Source organism: Hypanus sabinus, chromosome 6, assembly GCF_030144855.1.
Source record: "Hypanus sabinus isolate sHypSab1 chromosome 6, sHypSab1.hap1, whole genome shotgun sequence".
NCBI lineage: Eukaryota > Metazoa > Chordata > Chondrichthyes > Myliobatiformes > Dasyatidae > Hypanus > Hypanus sabinus.
In genome coordinates, this window is record NC_082711.1 from 105,321,227 (window position 1) to 105,340,233 (window position 19,007).

At 39.0% G+C, this 19,007-nt stretch overlaps 1 protein-coding gene across 2 annotated transcripts in view; it reads left to right on the plus strand.

The window, feature by feature from the left end:
- The window catches only part of trim33 (tripartite motif containing 33), a 189,243-nt gene that overhangs the window by 142,155 nt on the left and 28,081 nt on the right, over nucleotides 1-19,007 (plus strand). For both annotated transcript variants that reach the window (XM_059972689.1, XM_059972690.1), the window contains exons 5-11: nucleotides 1,334-1,450; nucleotides 3,465-3,579; nucleotides 3,676-3,822; nucleotides 13,050-13,167; nucleotides 14,505-14,752; nucleotides 15,308-15,487; nucleotides 17,589-17,789. In XM_059972689.1, coding sequence (XP_059828672.1) covers nucleotides 1,334-1,450; nucleotides 3,465-3,579; nucleotides 3,676-3,822; nucleotides 13,050-13,167; nucleotides 14,505-14,752; nucleotides 15,308-15,487; nucleotides 17,589-17,789 — 1,126 coding nt within the window. The remainder of the gene's footprint in view (nucleotides 1-1,333; nucleotides 1,451-3,464; nucleotides 3,580-3,675; nucleotides 3,823-13,049; nucleotides 13,168-14,504; nucleotides 14,753-15,307; nucleotides 15,488-17,588; nucleotides 17,790-19,007) is intronic.

A 19,007-nucleotide genomic window follows, 5' to 3' on the forward strand; every position in this document is an offset into this window, starting at 1 on the left:
AATGATGGAAGCAAGTATACCACATGTACTTTCATCACCTCGTCTACCTGTGTTCTCAGTTTCAGGGCCCTGTGTATGTCCTTGCCAAGTTTAGCTTCCCAAAATGCACCACTTATGAGTTAAATTCAATCTGCCATTCCCTTGCACACTTTCTCAGTCGATTTTAATCCTTTTGTAACTTTAGACAATCTTCACTGTACCACCAATTTTGGTGTCATCTGCAAACTTGGTAATCTTGCCAACTACATTCTCTTCCAAATCCTTAACATGTATGATAAGCAGGAAAGGGTTTAACACCAATACTTGCAGCACACACTGGTTAGCATATGGATGTTAAAGACAGAGCTGACATATTTACAACCATGTTCAGCCAGAAACACCAACTGGAGGTGTCATCTTGGATCTATCTAGCAGACCCAACACGTCAGTTTTAAGCCTATTCAAATCACTCCACATTGTGTTAGGATAAGGCTTAGAACCAGGGATTAGAGTAGATATCACCCTGGCTGCAGCACAGAAGGCTATTCATATCTCCAGCCAGAATGTTCCAGTATAGTTGCAACACTGGGATGTACTCAACAATGTGCAGTTTGGTCCAGGTTTGCCCACTTAATGAAAAGCTTGACAAGTCCAGCAGTAAGTAAACATTAAAAGATAGATGATGGAATTTCTGAAATTAAAATGAAAAATGCTATAACGTTCAGCATATCAGGTAACATTTGTGGAAGCAGCGGTAGTTAATGTTTCAGTTCATAGGCTCTTCATCAGATCTGGGTAAGAGAAAAACATTGCTTTTCAGCAGCAGAGAAGGTGAGAGAGATAGGTAGAAGAAATGAAACATCTCTGATAGGCCAAGAGGAGACAATTGAGTACAACGAAGGAGCGTATCATCCTGACTTGTACCAGGTGTATTCTTGTACTTTGTGCTGGTGTACCATTTTCTGGGTGAGATGAGGAACCATATATATGCTTTAAGGTGGATGTTAAATGCTGCTTTGCAATAATTGAGTATACTGGCCAATGTTTGCTATTCTACCAGCACACTAAAATTGATTCCCTGAAAATTATTTTTCTTGCAGTCTAACTGATTGTCAAACTTAATTCATTAGATTAAAGATACTTGGTGCCAAAAAGGTCATGAGATTATAAAATTGTAGTGTGAACATTGGTAACCTTTCAAACAATTGCTTTTGGTCGATATTGTCTTATTCCTTTGGCAAGGATATAATAATTCAAAACAGTTTTACTGATCTTCATTTCTCTCCTGAAATCAGTTTGAAGTATTTCGTCTCCCTACAGTGATTTTGATAAATTTATCCTTTTTTATTTACAGATATCAATTTTTAGAAGAAGCATTTCAAAACCAAAAAATTATTATTGAAACTTTAATGGCCAAACTTCAAGAAAAGAAGAATTATGTGCAGTATGCAGCTAGCCAAGTTCAGAACAGGTATGTTCAGCTTATCAAATACTGCAGTCATGATTGTGCCCGATAAATTATTGCTTATTTATTTTAATGAAGTCTTCTTGAGCTTGATGCTTTTGGAATAACTTTTCGTAGTTCAGAATGAACCATATAGCTTCATCGTAGTCTCTGTAACTTTTCATGCTCAAATACAAGGTCTGTTTCTTTTAATATAAATAGTGCGAGTCTTGTGCCCGAAATCTGTCAGTATTGTACAGCTCTGCTTTTTGTGTTCGGACACCATTATCTGAGTTCTATTAATTCATTGCTGGTGAGCATGCTATGCTGTATGTGCCTTGGCGAATACATTTCAAACAATTAAAATATTACATGAACTCATACATTTCATTGTATGTTTTCCTTGCCTAAGAAAGGATATGCTGGCATTGGAGAGGTTCCAGGAAAAGTTCAAGAATAATCTCAGAAATGAAAAAGTTAACAGTGTTTGAATGCTCTAAGCCTGTACTTGCTGAGTTTAGAAGAATGAGGGAGAAATCTCATTGTAACCTATTGAATATTGAAAGGCCCAGATAGACTGGACATGCAGATGTTTACTGTAGCGGGGGAGTCTAGGAATAGAGCACACTGCCTCAAAATAGAAGGATGTCCTTTTAGAACATAGATTGAGAAGAAATCCTTTAGTCAAATGGTGGTGAATCTGTGGAATTCATTGCCACAGATAGCTGGAGGCCAAGTCATTGGGTATATTTAAAGTGGAGATTCATAGGCTTCTGATTAGTCAGGGTGCCAAGGGTTATGGGGAGAAGGCAGGAAAATGGGGTTGAGGGAGATAATAGATCAGCCATGATGGAATGGTGCGACAGACTTGATGGGCTCAACGACCTAGTTCTACTCCTGTGTCTTATGGACTTGTACTTGGTGTCAGTGTAACGTAGTTTCATTAAATTGATTCCAGGAATAGTGATTTTATTTTAAGACCGAGTAAGATGGACCTATTGAACTCAAGTTTGTAGAAATGAGGTGATTTCATTGAGAGGTTTTGAAGGGAATCACATAAATGGTGAGGCTTTTTCCTACATAAAGAATAATGTGCACGAAGGACTGAAGGTTTATTTAGGACTGAAGTGACAATTATTTTGAGAGGTTATAAAACTCTGGAATTTTGCAAATCAAAGCATTGTGGATCAACTAATAATGTTTGAAACTAAGACTAGTATACCTTTGGGATTAATGGATCAGTGTCTTTGGTGATTATACAAGAAAGTAAAGCTAAGTGGTGATTATAGATTATCAGCTCATTTTGTACCTTGTACGATTTTCTTGGAAAGAAATTTTAGTTAAGGGTAAAAATTTTTTGCCTAGTGATATTGGTGCTGTCAAATTAATGTTGAAGGTATATTGGAAGGAGAGGACTATTGAGTCATTTTGCAGGAAAGTGGAATTAATCTAAATGCTATAGAACAAATGCAAGTTAAATGACTTGAAGCATTTAGATAAGCCGTGAATCCTTTCTACATATCTTAATGAAGGACGGAATGGAGCAATATAAGAAAATGTTTCACAAATATGAGTGCTTCACAAGTAATGTTAAGCAGTCTCCAGTTAGAATGTACCTTCAACCTTTAATGATAGGAACCAATTATTGGTTCCCATCATTGGGTCAATTTTGAATCCACCTCACTAGCTGCCCCTGAATCCCATTTGACCTAACATTCCACATCAACCTGCAGGCAGGGATTTGTCAAAGGTCTTAACGGTCTTCATTAAAAGTCCATACTGATGATATCCTCTGTCCTTTTTGTTATCTCTTTGGAAAAACTCCAGAAGCTTGTCAGACATAGTCAAGTTTGCAGTTGTTGTTAGATCTTCCTAGAATTAAATAATTAGCTTTCAACTTCAAATTATTGCTAGTTTTTTTTTGTACCTAATGAATAGTTCTATCAGTAAGCTCAATTGTTTAAACTATTCTAGGGTAAAACAGAATCTTAGATTCCTTTTAAATTGATGTTTTGAAAATTAACTTGGTCCATATTTTTAGGTTAAATGAAGTCAATGATACGAATAAGAAAGTTGAGCACGATATTAAAGTTGCTATCTTCACTCTCATTAATGAGATAAACAAGAAGGGCAAGAACCTGCTGCAGCAATTAGAGGTAAGGTGCAAGTATTTGAGTATTGTGGTGATCTTGGTATTGTGATTATAACCCATTGCTCACTTTGACTGGTTTTCACTGCTCACTTTTCTGCAGAATGTAACGAAGGAAAGACAGATAAAGTTACTGCAGCAGCAGCAAGATGTTACCAGTCTTGCTAGGCAGGTGGAGCATGTGATGAATTTTGCAAAGTGGGCTATCTCCAGTGGAAGCAGTACAGCACTACTTTACAGCAAGCGTCTGGTAAGGCAGTTGAAATCATATAATATTGCATATCAGCCCAAAGGACTTAAAGGACTTAACGTTATTGCAATGGAAAGACCAAATTTCAATTTTGATAAAAGTAAGTGCTGGTTTAGACCAATTGTAGGGGTCTCATTCATTCGTTTGTTCTATAAAATTCTGTGCAATCCTGGGACCAGAGTAAAATTAAGGTTTCTCATGAATTATTTCAAGTAACAAACTTCATGTTCATGTTTTCAATTGTCATAAATTGAATTGAATAATACTTGATCCTTTAAGAGAATTCCTGATATGACCAAGAAATATAACTTGCCACACTATACTCATTCTTATAAGAGGTTGTTTCTCACCTCTTATAAGGTTTACTGTCTTGGGCGTAGGTTTTGATGCCTCATCTTGCTGAGGAACATTAAGGTTGGAAATTAAGATTCGTATTCTGTGTGGGTCACGATTGTATGTCTGAATAATAGATGTACTGGAAATTGCAATCAGGTTAGAGGAAAAATATTAGGCCCATCAGCAATATTTTGTCCAGAAGGCTTAGCACAGTAGCATAGTGGTTAGCACAATGCTTTACAGTTCCAACGACTTGGATTTCATTTCTTGCTGCTCTCTGTAAGGAGTTTGTACATTCTCCCTGTGACTGTATGGGTTTCTTATGGTTGCTTGAGTGCTTCCCACAGTCCAAAGACGTACCACTTTTTAGGTAAATTGGTCTTGTGATTGTGATAGGGTTAAATCATGGGTTGCTGGGTGGTGTGGCTGAAAGGGCCTATTCTGTGCTGTATCTCAATAGATAAAACCAATTTTAATTTTCTATTAAAGTCTGTTTCCATCCCAGTTTAAACGACCATATTACACAGGTGCTTGGGCCCATGGCCTTGGGCTCCAAAGATAAAGGCAAGGTTTCTTCATTGTTACAAAGAAGCTGTTTGTTTTTTAACTCTTGTTTCATAACATTCCAAACTCACTACTTGCATTGAGATATTACTTGCTCTAGATGAACCTGGCTGGGGTTTGATACTGTGAGCAGTTTCCCCTGTTTCCCAGAATAGCTTTTTGAGATAGTGTGTTCTTGCCATTGGTCATCTTATGAGGCACCTTTTCGTACATTCCTTTGTGTACCTGCTAGGCATTGCTTTGAATTTACAACCAATTGCATAGCTAAGAGTTAATTTCTTTTTTCACAAGTGTGTGTTTCTTGAATTTCTTCAAATTCCTGCTAGCATCATTCCATAAACACTTCCACCAAGTGTGTAATTTTCAGGATGTCTCTTTGTATATATCATTCTTGTCTTTATTTTACTATATTCAGGGATAGGAGGATGTAAAACCATCTCAGCTGAAAAGCTGTCTCACTTTGTTCACACTGACATTAACCAGATGTTGTGTGTGATCTTCCCTCACATTGTCTCATTTCATACTGACCAGTTCTGTTTCTGGTCCTTCTGCTTAGAGTTTGTGGCTGAAAAGATTGAAGAATGGGCAGAACAAAGGGAATATCTTTGGTTGAAACCATCTTTCATCTGACATGTTGTAGCCTTACAGAATCAATGTACGTAACTTGCTCTTTCTGTTTGTCAGAACTAGCGACTTCTGCCACTGCTTTTCACCTCTAATATAGTTTCACCAGCTAGGCATGTCCCATAGCCCTTTTATTAGCAATATTACACAGACAAAGTATAATCACTCTGTTGGCTGCAATAATTTATTTGGCTTTGTCCAGTCAAAGATATTTTGTTATCGTATCCCTTCTCTTGGGGACCTCAAACATTGTGCTTTGCCTGACTGAAAAAAGCTGCTGTGGCCTTTTGAATTGCTAGCAGGCACACACAAATAAGGAATTATCAAGAAAAAGTGGCGTTGATTTAAACACTGTTTTCCATCCCCATAATTCCTTTAACTTGGCATCATAAAGCACATTTATCAAGCATCTTCTCCCTTTGCATTTGAGCTTATTTTTACGTTCTGCATGGAGGCCGGAGACCAGTGGAGTGCCTCAGAGATCTGTTCTGGGACCCCTACTCTTTGTGATTTTTATAAATGACCTGGGTAAGGAAGTGAAGGAATGGGTTAATAAATTGGCTGATGACACATTGGTTGGGGGTGTAGTGGATAGTGTGGAGGGCTGTCAGAGGTTATAGCAGGCCATTGAAAGGATGCAAAACTGGGCTGAGAAGTGGCAGATGGAGTTCAACCCAAATAAGTGTGAAATGGTTCATTTTGGTATATCAAATATGGCAGAATATAGCATTAATGGTAAGACTCTTGGCAGTTTTGAGAATTAGAGGGATTTTGGGGTCTGAGCCTATAGACACTCAAATCTGCAGCACAAGATGACTCTGTGGTTAAGAAGGCATACGGTGCATTGGCCTTCATCAATTGTGGGATTGAGTTTAAGACCTGGGAGGTGATGTTGTGGCTATATAGGACCCTGGTCAGACCCCACCTTGAGTACTGTGCTCAATTCTGGTCGCCTCACTATAGGAAGGATGTGGAAACCATAGAAAGGGTGCAGAGGAGACTTAAAAGGATGTTGCCTGGATTGGGGAGCATGCCGTACAAGAATAGGTTAAGCAAACTTGGCCTTTTCTCCTTGGAGTGACGGAGGATGAGAGGCGACCTGATAGAGGTGTACAAATTCATGAGAGGCATTGATCGTGTGGCTAGTCAGAGGCTTTTCCCCAGGGCTGAAATGGCTAACACAAGAGGACATGGTTTTAAGGTGCTTAGAAGTAGATACAGAGGAGATGTCGGGGTAAGTTTTTTACGCAGAGAGTGGTGAGTGCGTGGAATGGGCTGCCAGCGGCGGTGGTGGAGGCAGAAATAATAGGGTCTTTTAAGAGACTGCTGGATGGCTGAATGGAGCTTAGAAAAATAAAGGGCTATGGGTACAGCCTAGGTAGTTCTAAGGTAAGGACATGTTTGGCACAGCTTTGTGGGCCGAAGAACCTGTATTGTGCTGTAGGTTTTCTATGTTTCTAGGTAACACTTAAAGCACTATTTCGGTTGAATTGTTTACCTGCAGACATTGAATGCTTCACATTTTGCACAAAATTTTGGTGCTGGTTTTATATTGTGTGGTTCAAGTAATTATGCCAACCTGATGATTATGCAATGAATATCTGAATGAGCAGAACAGCTAAATGCTAACTTTTAGCAAGGGATGAGTAGCAGGTTATGCATACAGCTCTGCAGATACTAAGCAAATACTACCTTTTGAAAGAGTAAACTCCCACAGTATTTTTTATTAATCATTGGTGTTCACAGTGGGAGCTTTTCTTTTACAAATCTACTATTATGTCATTACCCAATTTCACATAATGAAATGCAATCAAGTTAATGTGTTTCCATATATAGTTTAGAATTTGGTAAAAATGGGGGTTGATGAAAACTACATTGCTTTACCATATCAATAAGAGGAAATGCATACTTTTCAAAATAAGATTGAGTCCTATTGATATAGCAATTAATTGATTGATCTATGAAGCATTCTGTCAACTCTCAATTTACCACCATTAAATCATGAATGTTTTAAACATCTTTCACTGCAAAATGTTCTTTACAGGTAATACAATACTTTTGAAGTACCACTGTGTGTCATATTATGGAAAATTGATTCAGCTGTGGTATTTCTGAACATTTTTCAGCAGACAGGATGCCTTGTTTGACACTTAAGGTCTTGTGTTATTGCCTGAGAAAATAGATCAGCCTGAAGAACTTAGTGAACAGTTAATTTCTGCTTCCTGCTGAATCGCATTGAAGCCAAAATTAAGTTAATTTTATTCACTGTACATACTATTTAAAAAAAAACTGGCAGTGAGCAATTATAGTATAGTGTGGACATTGGGACCAGGCAGTAAGCTGGCTGCAATGCTGAAGATTTGAAATCCAAAATTAGCCAAACTGTCAAAGTACAATTACAAGATTGGCATCTACCCAACAGTGTGGAACATTGTCCAGATACGGCTTCTGTAGGAAGCAGGACAAACTCAATTAACTTCCTTATGCTCCATTAGTCTATTAAATCATCAACTAAGTGTGAATCTGCTGGGGTCATTTATTGTGTCTGTTGTGCCCGATGTGGCCTTCTCTACATTGCTGAGACTCATCATAGATTGGGGTACAACTTCATTGTGCACCTCTGCTCCATCTGCCGTAAGTAGAACTTCCCAGTGGCCAAACATTTTAATCCAGATTCCCATTGCGGTATATCGATCCATGGTCTCTTGTGCCAAGATGAGGCCATCTTTGAGGTGGAGGAGCAACACCTTGTTTTCCATCTAGGCAGTCTCCATGAATATTGATTACTCCTTCCGGTTTAAAAAAAATCTCGCTTCCACCACCCTTCCCCCCCATTTCCCCACTCTGTCTGACCTTTTACCTTTTCTCACTTGGCTATCACTTTCCCTGGGTTCTGCCCTCCTTCCCTTTCTCCCACGGGCCATTCTCGTCTTCTATCAGATTCTTCCTTCTCCAGTCCTTGACCTTTCTCACCCACCTGGCTTTACCCATCACTTTCCAGGCAGCCGCCTCCTCCTTCCTCTATCTTTTTATTATGACATCTTTCCCCTTCCTTCTCAGTCCTGAAGAAGGGTATCTGCCCTTCATCACCATAGATGCTGCCTGATTTACAAAGATCCTCCAGCATTTTGCTGCTCTGGATTTCTAGCATCTTGTGCTTGTGGTGGTGAAGTTGTTTACAGCTCTGTCAAGCAACAGAGGTACAGATAACCTGACATAGTCATGGTACAAATGTGGACAAAAGCTTAACATCCAGAGATGATTTGAAAGCGACTGCCCTTATGATCGTACTTGACTTGAGTGTGGCATTGAGGAACTTCGGTAAAGTTGAGTTTAGTGTTAATTGAGGGGGATAAACCCATTTACGGGAATCTTGACTCATAAAGAAGTGCTTATAGTTGTAGGACAAGCATTTCTATTCCCAGATATGGTTGCAGGTGCACCCAGAGGGGTTTTGCTTGTTTCATTCATTGAGGTCAGAAGTGGAGATTATTAATTGTGGTGTTACAAATTTCTCAAATGAAACAGTCCATTCCAGCATGTAGCAAAAATTACTCTACAACCAGATATGGGTATGGACTGATGATAACTCAATGCCAGCAGTAAATTTAAAACACTTTCCCTTTGCTTAGCGCATGTTTTGGGTCACCCAGACTAGAAAAGTTGAAAAGCTGGAGTCCAGTAGAAATCAGGGGGTGAACAGTGAGAGAAAGTTTCACAAAACTCTTGTCAAAGAGAGCTTAAAATATCACCATCTTATGAAGGTTGTCCTCCAAATCTCTCACCACCCAGACCTAGAACCATATTACATTTCCTTTGCTGCTAGATTTAATTCCTGGGAATCACTGGCTAGCCATTAGGCGAGTACTTCAACAAAATGATCCATAACAGTTCCAAGAAGATATCTCAGTGTCACCACCTACAGGACAGGGATTGAAAATGATTGACAGTCCATCTTGTACCATAAATCCGCTTTAAAGTCTTATTGACATTCTCATTCAATTTCTTTACAGTGGCCATATGTAAAGACTGAATGCTAACATGGAATTATTAGCAAATGGGGTAGATAAAAATGTTTCATCAGAAATATTTTAGATGAATTTCACTTTTTGGAAGTAATTGTTGCATAAGGGTATCGTGATTATTCAGAACACCCACACCGTGCTTTTTTTTCCACCAGTGGAGTGATGATTGTGCAACAGCAATTCAGTGAATCAGTTGAATCCTATCTCCCTTTCTCCTGCACCTGTTTGACATCATTTTAGAATTTGGCTTTTATTTGGGATTGTAGTTTGTTTTTCCAGTAGTTGGACCATTAGCCTAATGTTAAACTATTGCACCCAACATAATTTTTATTGATTCTCACGGGCTGTTTATAAAGTTTACTTAATATGCATATAATTGCTTATATTCTAAACATGAAGTTCTTTTTCTTCATTGAAATCCCTTTGCTCACGTACGTTTTGGCTTTTATCATTTACAATGTACTGTTAGTGGGATTTGCAGTCAAGTAGAATAATCCTGGGACTGAAATCTTGTGTTCATAATCAGTGCTCTAATTGTGAATAGTATTTCTCACAGACTGAGTTTGATGGTTTGCACTTATTTTCAGTGGCGCCATATACCAAAGTAAATAATTTTTAATGTTGCTAATTTTGAATGCATATAGCACAATATCTCGCTCTAATGAAGACAAAAAGAGTTGGTTAATGGTCATTGTACAATTTTATAACTGCATTCAACTCTTAATTGGAAGATGATTTCAATCTGTTCTTGAGTGTTAGTCTTATTTTCTTGGAGCACACAACGCCATTTACTGATGTATACTGGCTGAGGATTCACCAAGTATGTACTATAGTGAAAATCCTTCCTTTTTAAAAAAAATCAGCTGATGGTGGAAATCTAAATCACAAACAAAATGCTGGAAGTACTCAGCAGGTCATTGTACCTGCTTAAGAGAACATGTCTTACAAGGAAAGATTGAGTTAGCTAGGGTTTTTCTCATTGGAGGAAAGGAGGGTGACTCAGTGGAGTTGTATAAGATGAGAAGCATTGATAAAGTGGGCAGCTAGCACCTTTCACCCCAGGGCTTTATCTTCTGATGAAAGATCTCTAACCTGAAACAGTAACGTTTCTCTTCCCATAGATGCAGCCCAACTTGCTGAGTATTTCTAACATTTTCTGTTTGTTTTCTGTGTGCAGTTGTGCATGAAGGAAAGCAATAAATTCCTGCTACATTTGCTGTTAACCTTGCTCTCAAATGCCTCTTTGTACAATGAGATCATTCATTTACTTACCTGCAGAGCCCTGTCAGTTTGGATTAGCAAAAACATCTCTACGATCTCCATCAGCACAGTTGCACTACAAAGATGTGTGCTTAGCCCCCTCCTCTGCTCACTTTACACTTATGACTGTGGCTAAACACCGCTCCAATGCCATATTTAAGTCTACTGATGACACCACTGTCATAGGTTGAATTGAAGGTGGTGATGAATCAGCATATAGGAGGGAGATTGAAAATCTGGCTGAGTGGTGCCATAACAATAACCCCTTAATCTGATTATTGACCTCAGGAGAAGAAAACCAAAGGTCCATGAGGCAGTTATAATCAGAGGTGGAGAGGGTCAGCAACTTTAAATTCCTCTGTGTTATTTTGAAGGACTTGTCCTGGGCCCAACTCTTAAGTGTAATTATGAAGAAAGTACTGAAGCACCTCTACTTCCTTGGGAGTTTGCTGAGATTTGGAATGACATTTAAAACTGACAAAGTTCAATAGATATGTACTGGAGAATATATTGACTGGCTGCATTGCAGCCAGATTTGGAAACACCAATGCGTTTGAACAGAACATCCTACAAAAAGTAATGGATACAGCCCTGTCTATATGAAATGCTGACACAGGAATGCAGCATCCATCATCAGGGGAACCCCACCACCCAGGAAATGCTGTCTTCTCTTTGTTGTCATCAGGAAGAAGGTACAGGGGTCTTAGGACATACATCACTAGGTTCAGGAGTAGTTACTACCCCTCAATCATCAGGCTCTTGAATCAAAGGGGTTAACTTTACTTCCCCTTGAAATTTTCCCACAACTAATGGAGTCATTTTCAAGGACTCTTTATCTCATGTTCTTGATACTTATGCTCATTTCTTTCTTTTTGTATTTGCAATTTTTTTTCTTCTACACTCTAGTTGAACACCCAAGTTGGCCAGTCTTTTATTGATTCTGTTATGATTATTATTCTTTAGGTTTAATGAGTATTCCCACAAGAAAATGAATTTCAGGGTTGTAAATGGTTTACATAAGTGTACCTTGATAATAAATTTACTTTGAACTTTGAGAAAATTATATGAATTTTTTGTGCAACCTTGAGAAATATTGTTGTGATTTTAAGTTGAGACCTTGATCTTAGGGTAGAACCAGTGGCAAAGATGATATGCTGAATCTCACTGCAAGTGCATATGATCTTCTGGTCACTGAAACTGCATTTCTGATCACTAGCTTTTAGTTTCTCAGCTTAAAGTAAACACAAAGTGCACTGCAGATGCTGTGGTCAAATCAAGACATACAAAAAAGCTGGATGAACTCAGCAGGGCAGCATCCATTGAAAGAAGCAGTCAGCGTTTCAGGTCGAAACCCTTCATCAGGACTAAAGGAGGGGGCAGGGGTCCTATAAAGAAGGTAGGGAGAGGGTAGGAAAACCAATCAGAGGAAAGATCATGGGTGGGGGAGGGGAATCAGGGAGGTGATAGGCAGGAGAGGTGAAGAAAGAATCTAAGGGGAAAGCACTATGAGTAGTAGAAGCAGGCAGAGTCATGAGAGGTGATAGGCAGCTAGAAGAGGAGACAGAGTAGAGGTGGGATGGGGGAAGAGAGAAGGAGGGAATTACCGGAAGTTGGAGAACTCAATGTTCATACCAAGGGGCTGGAGACTACCCTGACGGTATATGAGATGTTGTTCCTCCAACCGAAGTTTGGCCTCATCATGTTGGGGTAATCTATTGCATCCGGTGCTCCCGGTGCGGCCTCCTGTACATCGGTGAGACCTGATGCAGATTGGGGAACCGCTTCATTGAGCACCTACACTCCGTCCACCACAACAGACAGGATTTCCCAGTTGCCACTCACATCATCTCTCCCTCTCATTCCCATTCGGATATGTCCATACATGGCCTCCTCTACTGCCATGATGAGGCCAAACTTCGGTTGGCTGAATGTAGAGGCATCAAAGGATTTGAAAACAAATGTTGGAATTTTAAAATCAAGCTTTGTAGGTCAGCAAGCAGGGAGGTAATAGGTGAGGAGGATTTTAATGAGTTTGTAGGAAAATGTGGGCAACAGGATTTCACGTGCTCTAGCTCATCAAGAGTGAGATGACGGTAATAAAGCCCCAGGACTTCATTGATGCAGTAAAATCTAACATTAACTGAAACATAAGGGGAAAAATTCTAGAAGTGGCTTAATCCTTAAAGCAAGCAGGGTAGATCCAGAATAGATGACAACTGTGATTTCTGAGTAAGCCATATAGATCACCTAGTCACTTGGACCAACCTAAAAAAATCTCACTTGAAATATTTAAAATTTCACATTTTATAAGCAGAATTTCAGTTTTGCTTGACTGTTAAGAAAGACTGAATTTGCTGAGTAAGGTGAACCAAACCAGAAGAAATGAAAATAGTAAATTGTTTCTGTTTTGTTTTTAAGATTACTTTTCAGTTGCGCCATATTCTTCGAGCACGTTGTGACCCAGTTCCAGCTGCTAATGGTGGCATGCGCTTTCACTGTGATCCTACATTCTGGGCAAAAAATGTGGTGAATCTAGGTAATGTATGTACTGTTGCCTTTGAGAGTGTTGATCACTTTTCTTTGACACTTCCTTTTTCCTTCAAAATGTGCATGTCAGCTTGTGTAACATGTAATCCTTTTCAGAGATTAGAGTGTACAGGTAGCCCCCTAGTTACAAACGTCCGAATTACAGACAACTCGTACTTATGAACCAAGGAACGAGAACGCCGTCCGCCATTTTAAGTCGGATCGCGACACTGTCTGCCATTTTAAGTTGTTGCTGTGGACACTGTGTTGAGTGTTTAACTTTGTATTTGTCTTAAATTTTTCTTAGTATGATTCACCCTGACCCTACTCCCCCCCCCCAACCCCGTTCCAGTCGGCTGGTGGCGCAGTGAGATCAGGGCTGGAGAACGAAGTTTCCCAAATTCGATCCAGCGATAGACTGTTCCCATGCCGGGTTGATGTCGATCCACTGACTCCGTACCATCCGTTCTGGGTTGATGTCGAGCTCGCTACTCGACCTCGTAAAAAAAAACACACTGCCACCTCCAGTTTAAATTCCCACGCGGAATATTGTGGAGGATCAAATACCCAAACCCAGTGCAGCCCCCACTTGTCCCATTTAGCCTGTCTCAGTGCAGTGGTCCTTAGGACCCAGCGGACCTCGGGAGCCACTGCCCACAGCGCTTCTGTTCCATTGACGAGAAGTGATCACGATTGAAAATACAGTGGAAAAAAGCGTTTGGAAAGAGGTGAAATGCCATCGGTCATTGGAAAAGCGTTAGGCTACAGTCAGTCAACAATCGGAACAATTTTAAAGTATAGCAGATAAAGTGAGAATAATGGAGCATGTGAAAGGCCCTGCCCCGATGAAAGCTTCAATTATTACTAAGCAACACAGTGGTTTAATTATTGGAATATATATGTTTCCTAAGTGTTTTATATGCATAGAAAGGTAAAATATATACTATATACTAAGACAAACGTTTGACTAACTGACGCTAAATAACACTGGATGTACTTGTTCTGACTTCCGTACAAATCCGACTTAAAGATGGACTCAGCAACGGAACTCGTACGTAACCCGGGGACTGCCTGTAAATCTTTTAAAATGAGTCTAAAAGCTTAAATCTCTAACACTAAAGGGTTTTAATAAAACAACCTGTCATCACTTTTGTTTTCCTGAGTAGTAGCCCATTGAAAAGGCTACACTCCCAGTTTTAAAATCAACTTTTGTTATGGTTGTTGCACCACAATGCAAAATATGTTTGAAGAGTCTTGGTAAATCACTGCATTATAATTTTAATAATCCACTGCTATCAACTGCAAATAAAATTTAACACATGGGTTTATTTTTATTTTTTAAACTAGGTAATCTTGTGATTGAAAACAAGCCAAACCCTCCAGGTTATACTCCCAATGTAGTTATTGGACACAGTTCCCAAGCTCAAGGACCAGCTGGGGGAAAACCTCAGGGTCAGATTAACCTTGCACAGCTACGCCTCCAACATATGCAGCAACAATTTGCACAGAAGCAACAACAGATGCAACAGATGAGAATGAACCACCCAGTAGGACAACATCCCAGGACGACTGGACCACAGATGGTGCAACAGCAGGTATGCTATTATATGACTGAAAACCAACTTCCCTCATAAAAGGGAGAAGGTAAACTTTTGAACGTTGAAGGTTGCAACAAAAGATCTAAATTATTGCAGTTTGGTGCTGTACAAGATGGCCATTGTTGGTGTATCCACAATGTGATGTAATCATAGACTAGTCATCTGACAGTGTTGTGAAACAAAATTCTGCTGAGGGAGAAATGGCTATTGGATATTCATTGAATACAGAAAATAAAGATCATAATGTTAATACTATTTGGACATAATGTACATTGAATTTATACTTTTGGCCTCTTCCTATTTATGGATTCCATTAAACCCACAGCAGCAAAATATAAATAATGCAAGCCCAGTAAAGTACCAGGTAATTATATTTCAGGCATAAAAGTGTATTACAGTTTTTGTTTCATTTCCCAATCTCACACACTTACTTAACATCAAAGCTGATCTTTAATACTAATTCAGGTCAAAGGAATTACCTATGGAAGATCAAAATGAGAGATTTGCACACGTTTTAAATCCCGAGTACACTGATCTGCACTATCCTTTCAGCCTCCACGTTTGATTAGCATGCAGACCATGCAGAGGGGAAATTTGAATGGTGCAGCGCTTCAAGCCCACCAGGCTCATCAAGCCCATCAGATGAGAATGGCACAAAATGCTGCTCGCATGGCTGGGATGTCTCGACACAATGGTCATCAGTACCAAATGATGCCTCAGATATCACGCCAGGTATAATGATTCAGAGGTTAAAATTTTGTGTATTTCAATATGTTACAATATACCTTTATTTGTTAATGACTGAATTATTCCTTATGATTTTTGTTTTAGTTATTTTTGTGGTAGTTATTAGCATGCTATCACTGTTAAATGAAAGCTATAGTTTTAAAATGTGTTGCTCAATAAAAATGCAAGTTTTGTCAGAGTGGTTATTGTGAGAGCCACCATTATAAAAGATTAGCAGCTGAAGATGTACTTAAATTAATCCCATTTTCTAGATTTTCGGGTATTTCGGTATTAAGCCCCATTCCAAACTAAAAACATAATTGGAGCTGACAGTTCTCTGTGGTATTAAGGAAGTAGAGTTGGACATGCTATTTCTCAGCTGAGGTTTTAATGAGACTCAATTTACTCTCTTGGATAAATGTATATTGTCTTATTTTTTGCATCCCATTTGTCTTTATTCCTATTCATAGCAATATGAACAACAGAAAATTATTTAACTTTGACACATTGAACCAAATTAACATTATGTAACTTAAGACCTTTTATTCAGTTAATCATAAAGCGGGAATAATCCTTTCAATTGATCTGGGCTTGCTTTCCAAAATGGGTAACTTAAAGATGTCAGCAGTGGCCTAGAAAGTTAGCACCCTCACCAGGAGTAAGATTTCAACCCACTGAGTATTTTGGGAAAATTATTGATAACATGGACAGTTTTGAACAGATGAAATGCCCTTCAAACTGAATTACTGGGCTTGCATGGATAAAGTAAATATCCAGATCTTGCTGAAGATGTCTGAACTTGGATTCCCTACTTGCAGATAGGAGTCAAGGGAGAATACTGTTAGATATCATTAATATTTTTGAAACAGTAAATCTGAAGGAGAGTATGACAGCATAGAATTGCTCCCTCAAGTAGGAGAGTCTCCAAGAAGGGGAAATTCCCCTGTTTGAATCTCTTCCACTTACGGACTCCTGTGTAAGTTTTTACAAAGATTCAAAACTATGGTCACTTGTCTTTCCTGAGTATTTATCTTCGCAACCATCTTTAGAAATTTCTTTGTGGGGGATGGTAAATTTCTGGAACTCTATCCTCTAGGATTATGCAGGCTAGATTGCTGAAGATAATTAAATTGGAGTTTGTACAGTTTTGAAAAATCAGCCTTTTGAAGGCTACAAGAAACTGGCACAGAAAGGACAAATAAGTCACGGCCATTTTGAATGGTGGGGCAGGCTTTGAGGGTCAGGTGTCGTACTCCTATTTTGTGTATAATAAATAGCTCAATGTTTCTACTCTGAGTGTCCATGCTGTTTATTGCTTTGGAAAATAATACAAAAAGTTCAATTTTTAAACCTTATTTTAAATTTCACTATTTTTATTACATCAGTGACAGTTTTAGTAGAAGTCAAAGCAATGCTGTTGTGTGGTTCAAAGACAGTGACTGCACTGCCTGTTTGTAACCAGTCAAAATTCAGACCTTGCTCTGAACTGGAGAACATTGAGGGTGGTAGGGTGATGGCATCTACATTAGATTTTTACAGCCAATCAAATGAGAATGTGTTTGCCTTTAAGTTGCCCAGCTAATGTTTGGCATGGTAGATCCAGGACAGTACAGTCCTTTCCATTAAACTGTAACAGATCAGAGAGCCATGTCATTGAATAATCCTAATTACTTTTGAATGGCATGCTTGCATTCCTTTTGTATTCACTATTTCAAGTTATTTTATTGCCTAGGAGCTCAAACCATCTGCAGTTTAATAATATTGGTCATATTGGCAAAATCAGCACATTTTCCAGTGTTTTTGAATTCGTATTTGGAAATCAGTTGATAACTGAGCAACTAAAGCATGCATAGCGATTCAAAGCTATGTGCTCTTAGAGTGCATGTTTTGAATAATATTCAAAAAATTAATTGAAATATCTAAGACAGTGTAAACATCATAAGATTCTATTGTGCAAATATTCAAGTGTAAGTTGTGCATGTTTATTTTGATTTTCTATCTTACTGCCATTCCCTACTGGTGATTAACATGCTAACAATTTTAGCCCACCGAAGTGAATGATAACAGCGAATATTTGTAACTTAATTGGTAATTAATTTTTTGCCAGCATACGAATCCTGGCCAGACAGGGCAGTTTTCTGCATCGTCTGTGCACAACAGCATTCCAAATCCAAACAGTCCAACAACAGCTACTCTGGCTGGTGCAAATCGTGGGCCCACCAGTCCCACTGTTGCCACAATAGAGCTGATTCCTTCAGTCACAAACCCGGAGAATCTTCCATCACTTCCAGATATTCCACCCATTCAGGTCAGTATTATGAAGTTCTTTAAAATTGATGGCTTTTCTGTTCCTTCAGTTATCATTTGAAACGTTGTGATCAGTAATTATTGTTTAGTAAGTTAGGGTTAGTTTTGCTGATGACACAAAGGTTGATGGAGTTGTGGATAGTGAGGAGAGTTGTTGTAGATTCCAATAGGGCATTTGTCAGGATGCAGAGCTGGGCTGGAAAGTGAAGTAATTTTCTTTGGAAGGTCGAGTTTGAAGACAATGCAGAATTCTTAGCATTATGGAGGAATGGAGGGATCTTGGGGCCAATGACATAGATCCCTCAAAGTTGCTAACCAGTTGATAGGATTGTGATGAAGGTGTATGATGTATTGGCCTTCATTTAGTTAGGTGATTGTGTTCAAGAGCCACGGGGTGATGTTGCAGCTCTGTAAATCCCTGGTTAGACCATTCTTGGAATATTGCAGTCATTTCTGGTTGCCTCATCATAGGAGGGATATGGAATCTTTAGAGAGGGTGCAAAGGAGATTTACCAGGAAGTTGCCTGGATTAGAGAGCATGTGTTGAGTGAGCTTAGGTTTTTTTCTCTCAGGAGCAATGAGAGGTGACTTAATAGAGTTGTATCAGATAAGATACAGGGATTAAGTGGATAGCCAGAAACTTCTTTCCCCAGGGAAGAGGCATAATTTTAGGGTGATTGGAGGAATGTTTTGGAGGGAGGGTTAGTAGATGTCAGAAGTAGGATTTTTACTGAGTGATAGTGTGTGGAACACCCTTGACAGGCAGATACAATAAGGACATTTAGGAAACTATTAGATAGGCATATGGATGATAGAAAAATGGAGGGAAGGGTTAGATTGATCTTGGAGTAGGTTCAAAGGTCAGCATAATATGGACCAGAGGGCCTGTACCTTGCTGTAAAATTGTGTTCTGTGTTTGTATACTACCGATCAAATACACATAACCTTTTGTTGTCATTTTTCTCTTCTATTTTCCACCCCTGCCCAACTTCGTACCAAGGCTTTCCTCCATTAGAATACATATAATTTTGGCTTTAACCTATCAAAGCTGTAAAACTGGGAAAACTGTAACAATTTTGCTCAACCTGTAATTAAATTCTATTTAGCCATTTGTTTGCTGTTTTTGTTTGTATTTAAGAGAAAGTCACTGAGGGCTAAGGACAGATAGAAGCAGTTTCAATTGTTATAGTTGCAGATCCATTTGACACCTTGATTTGAA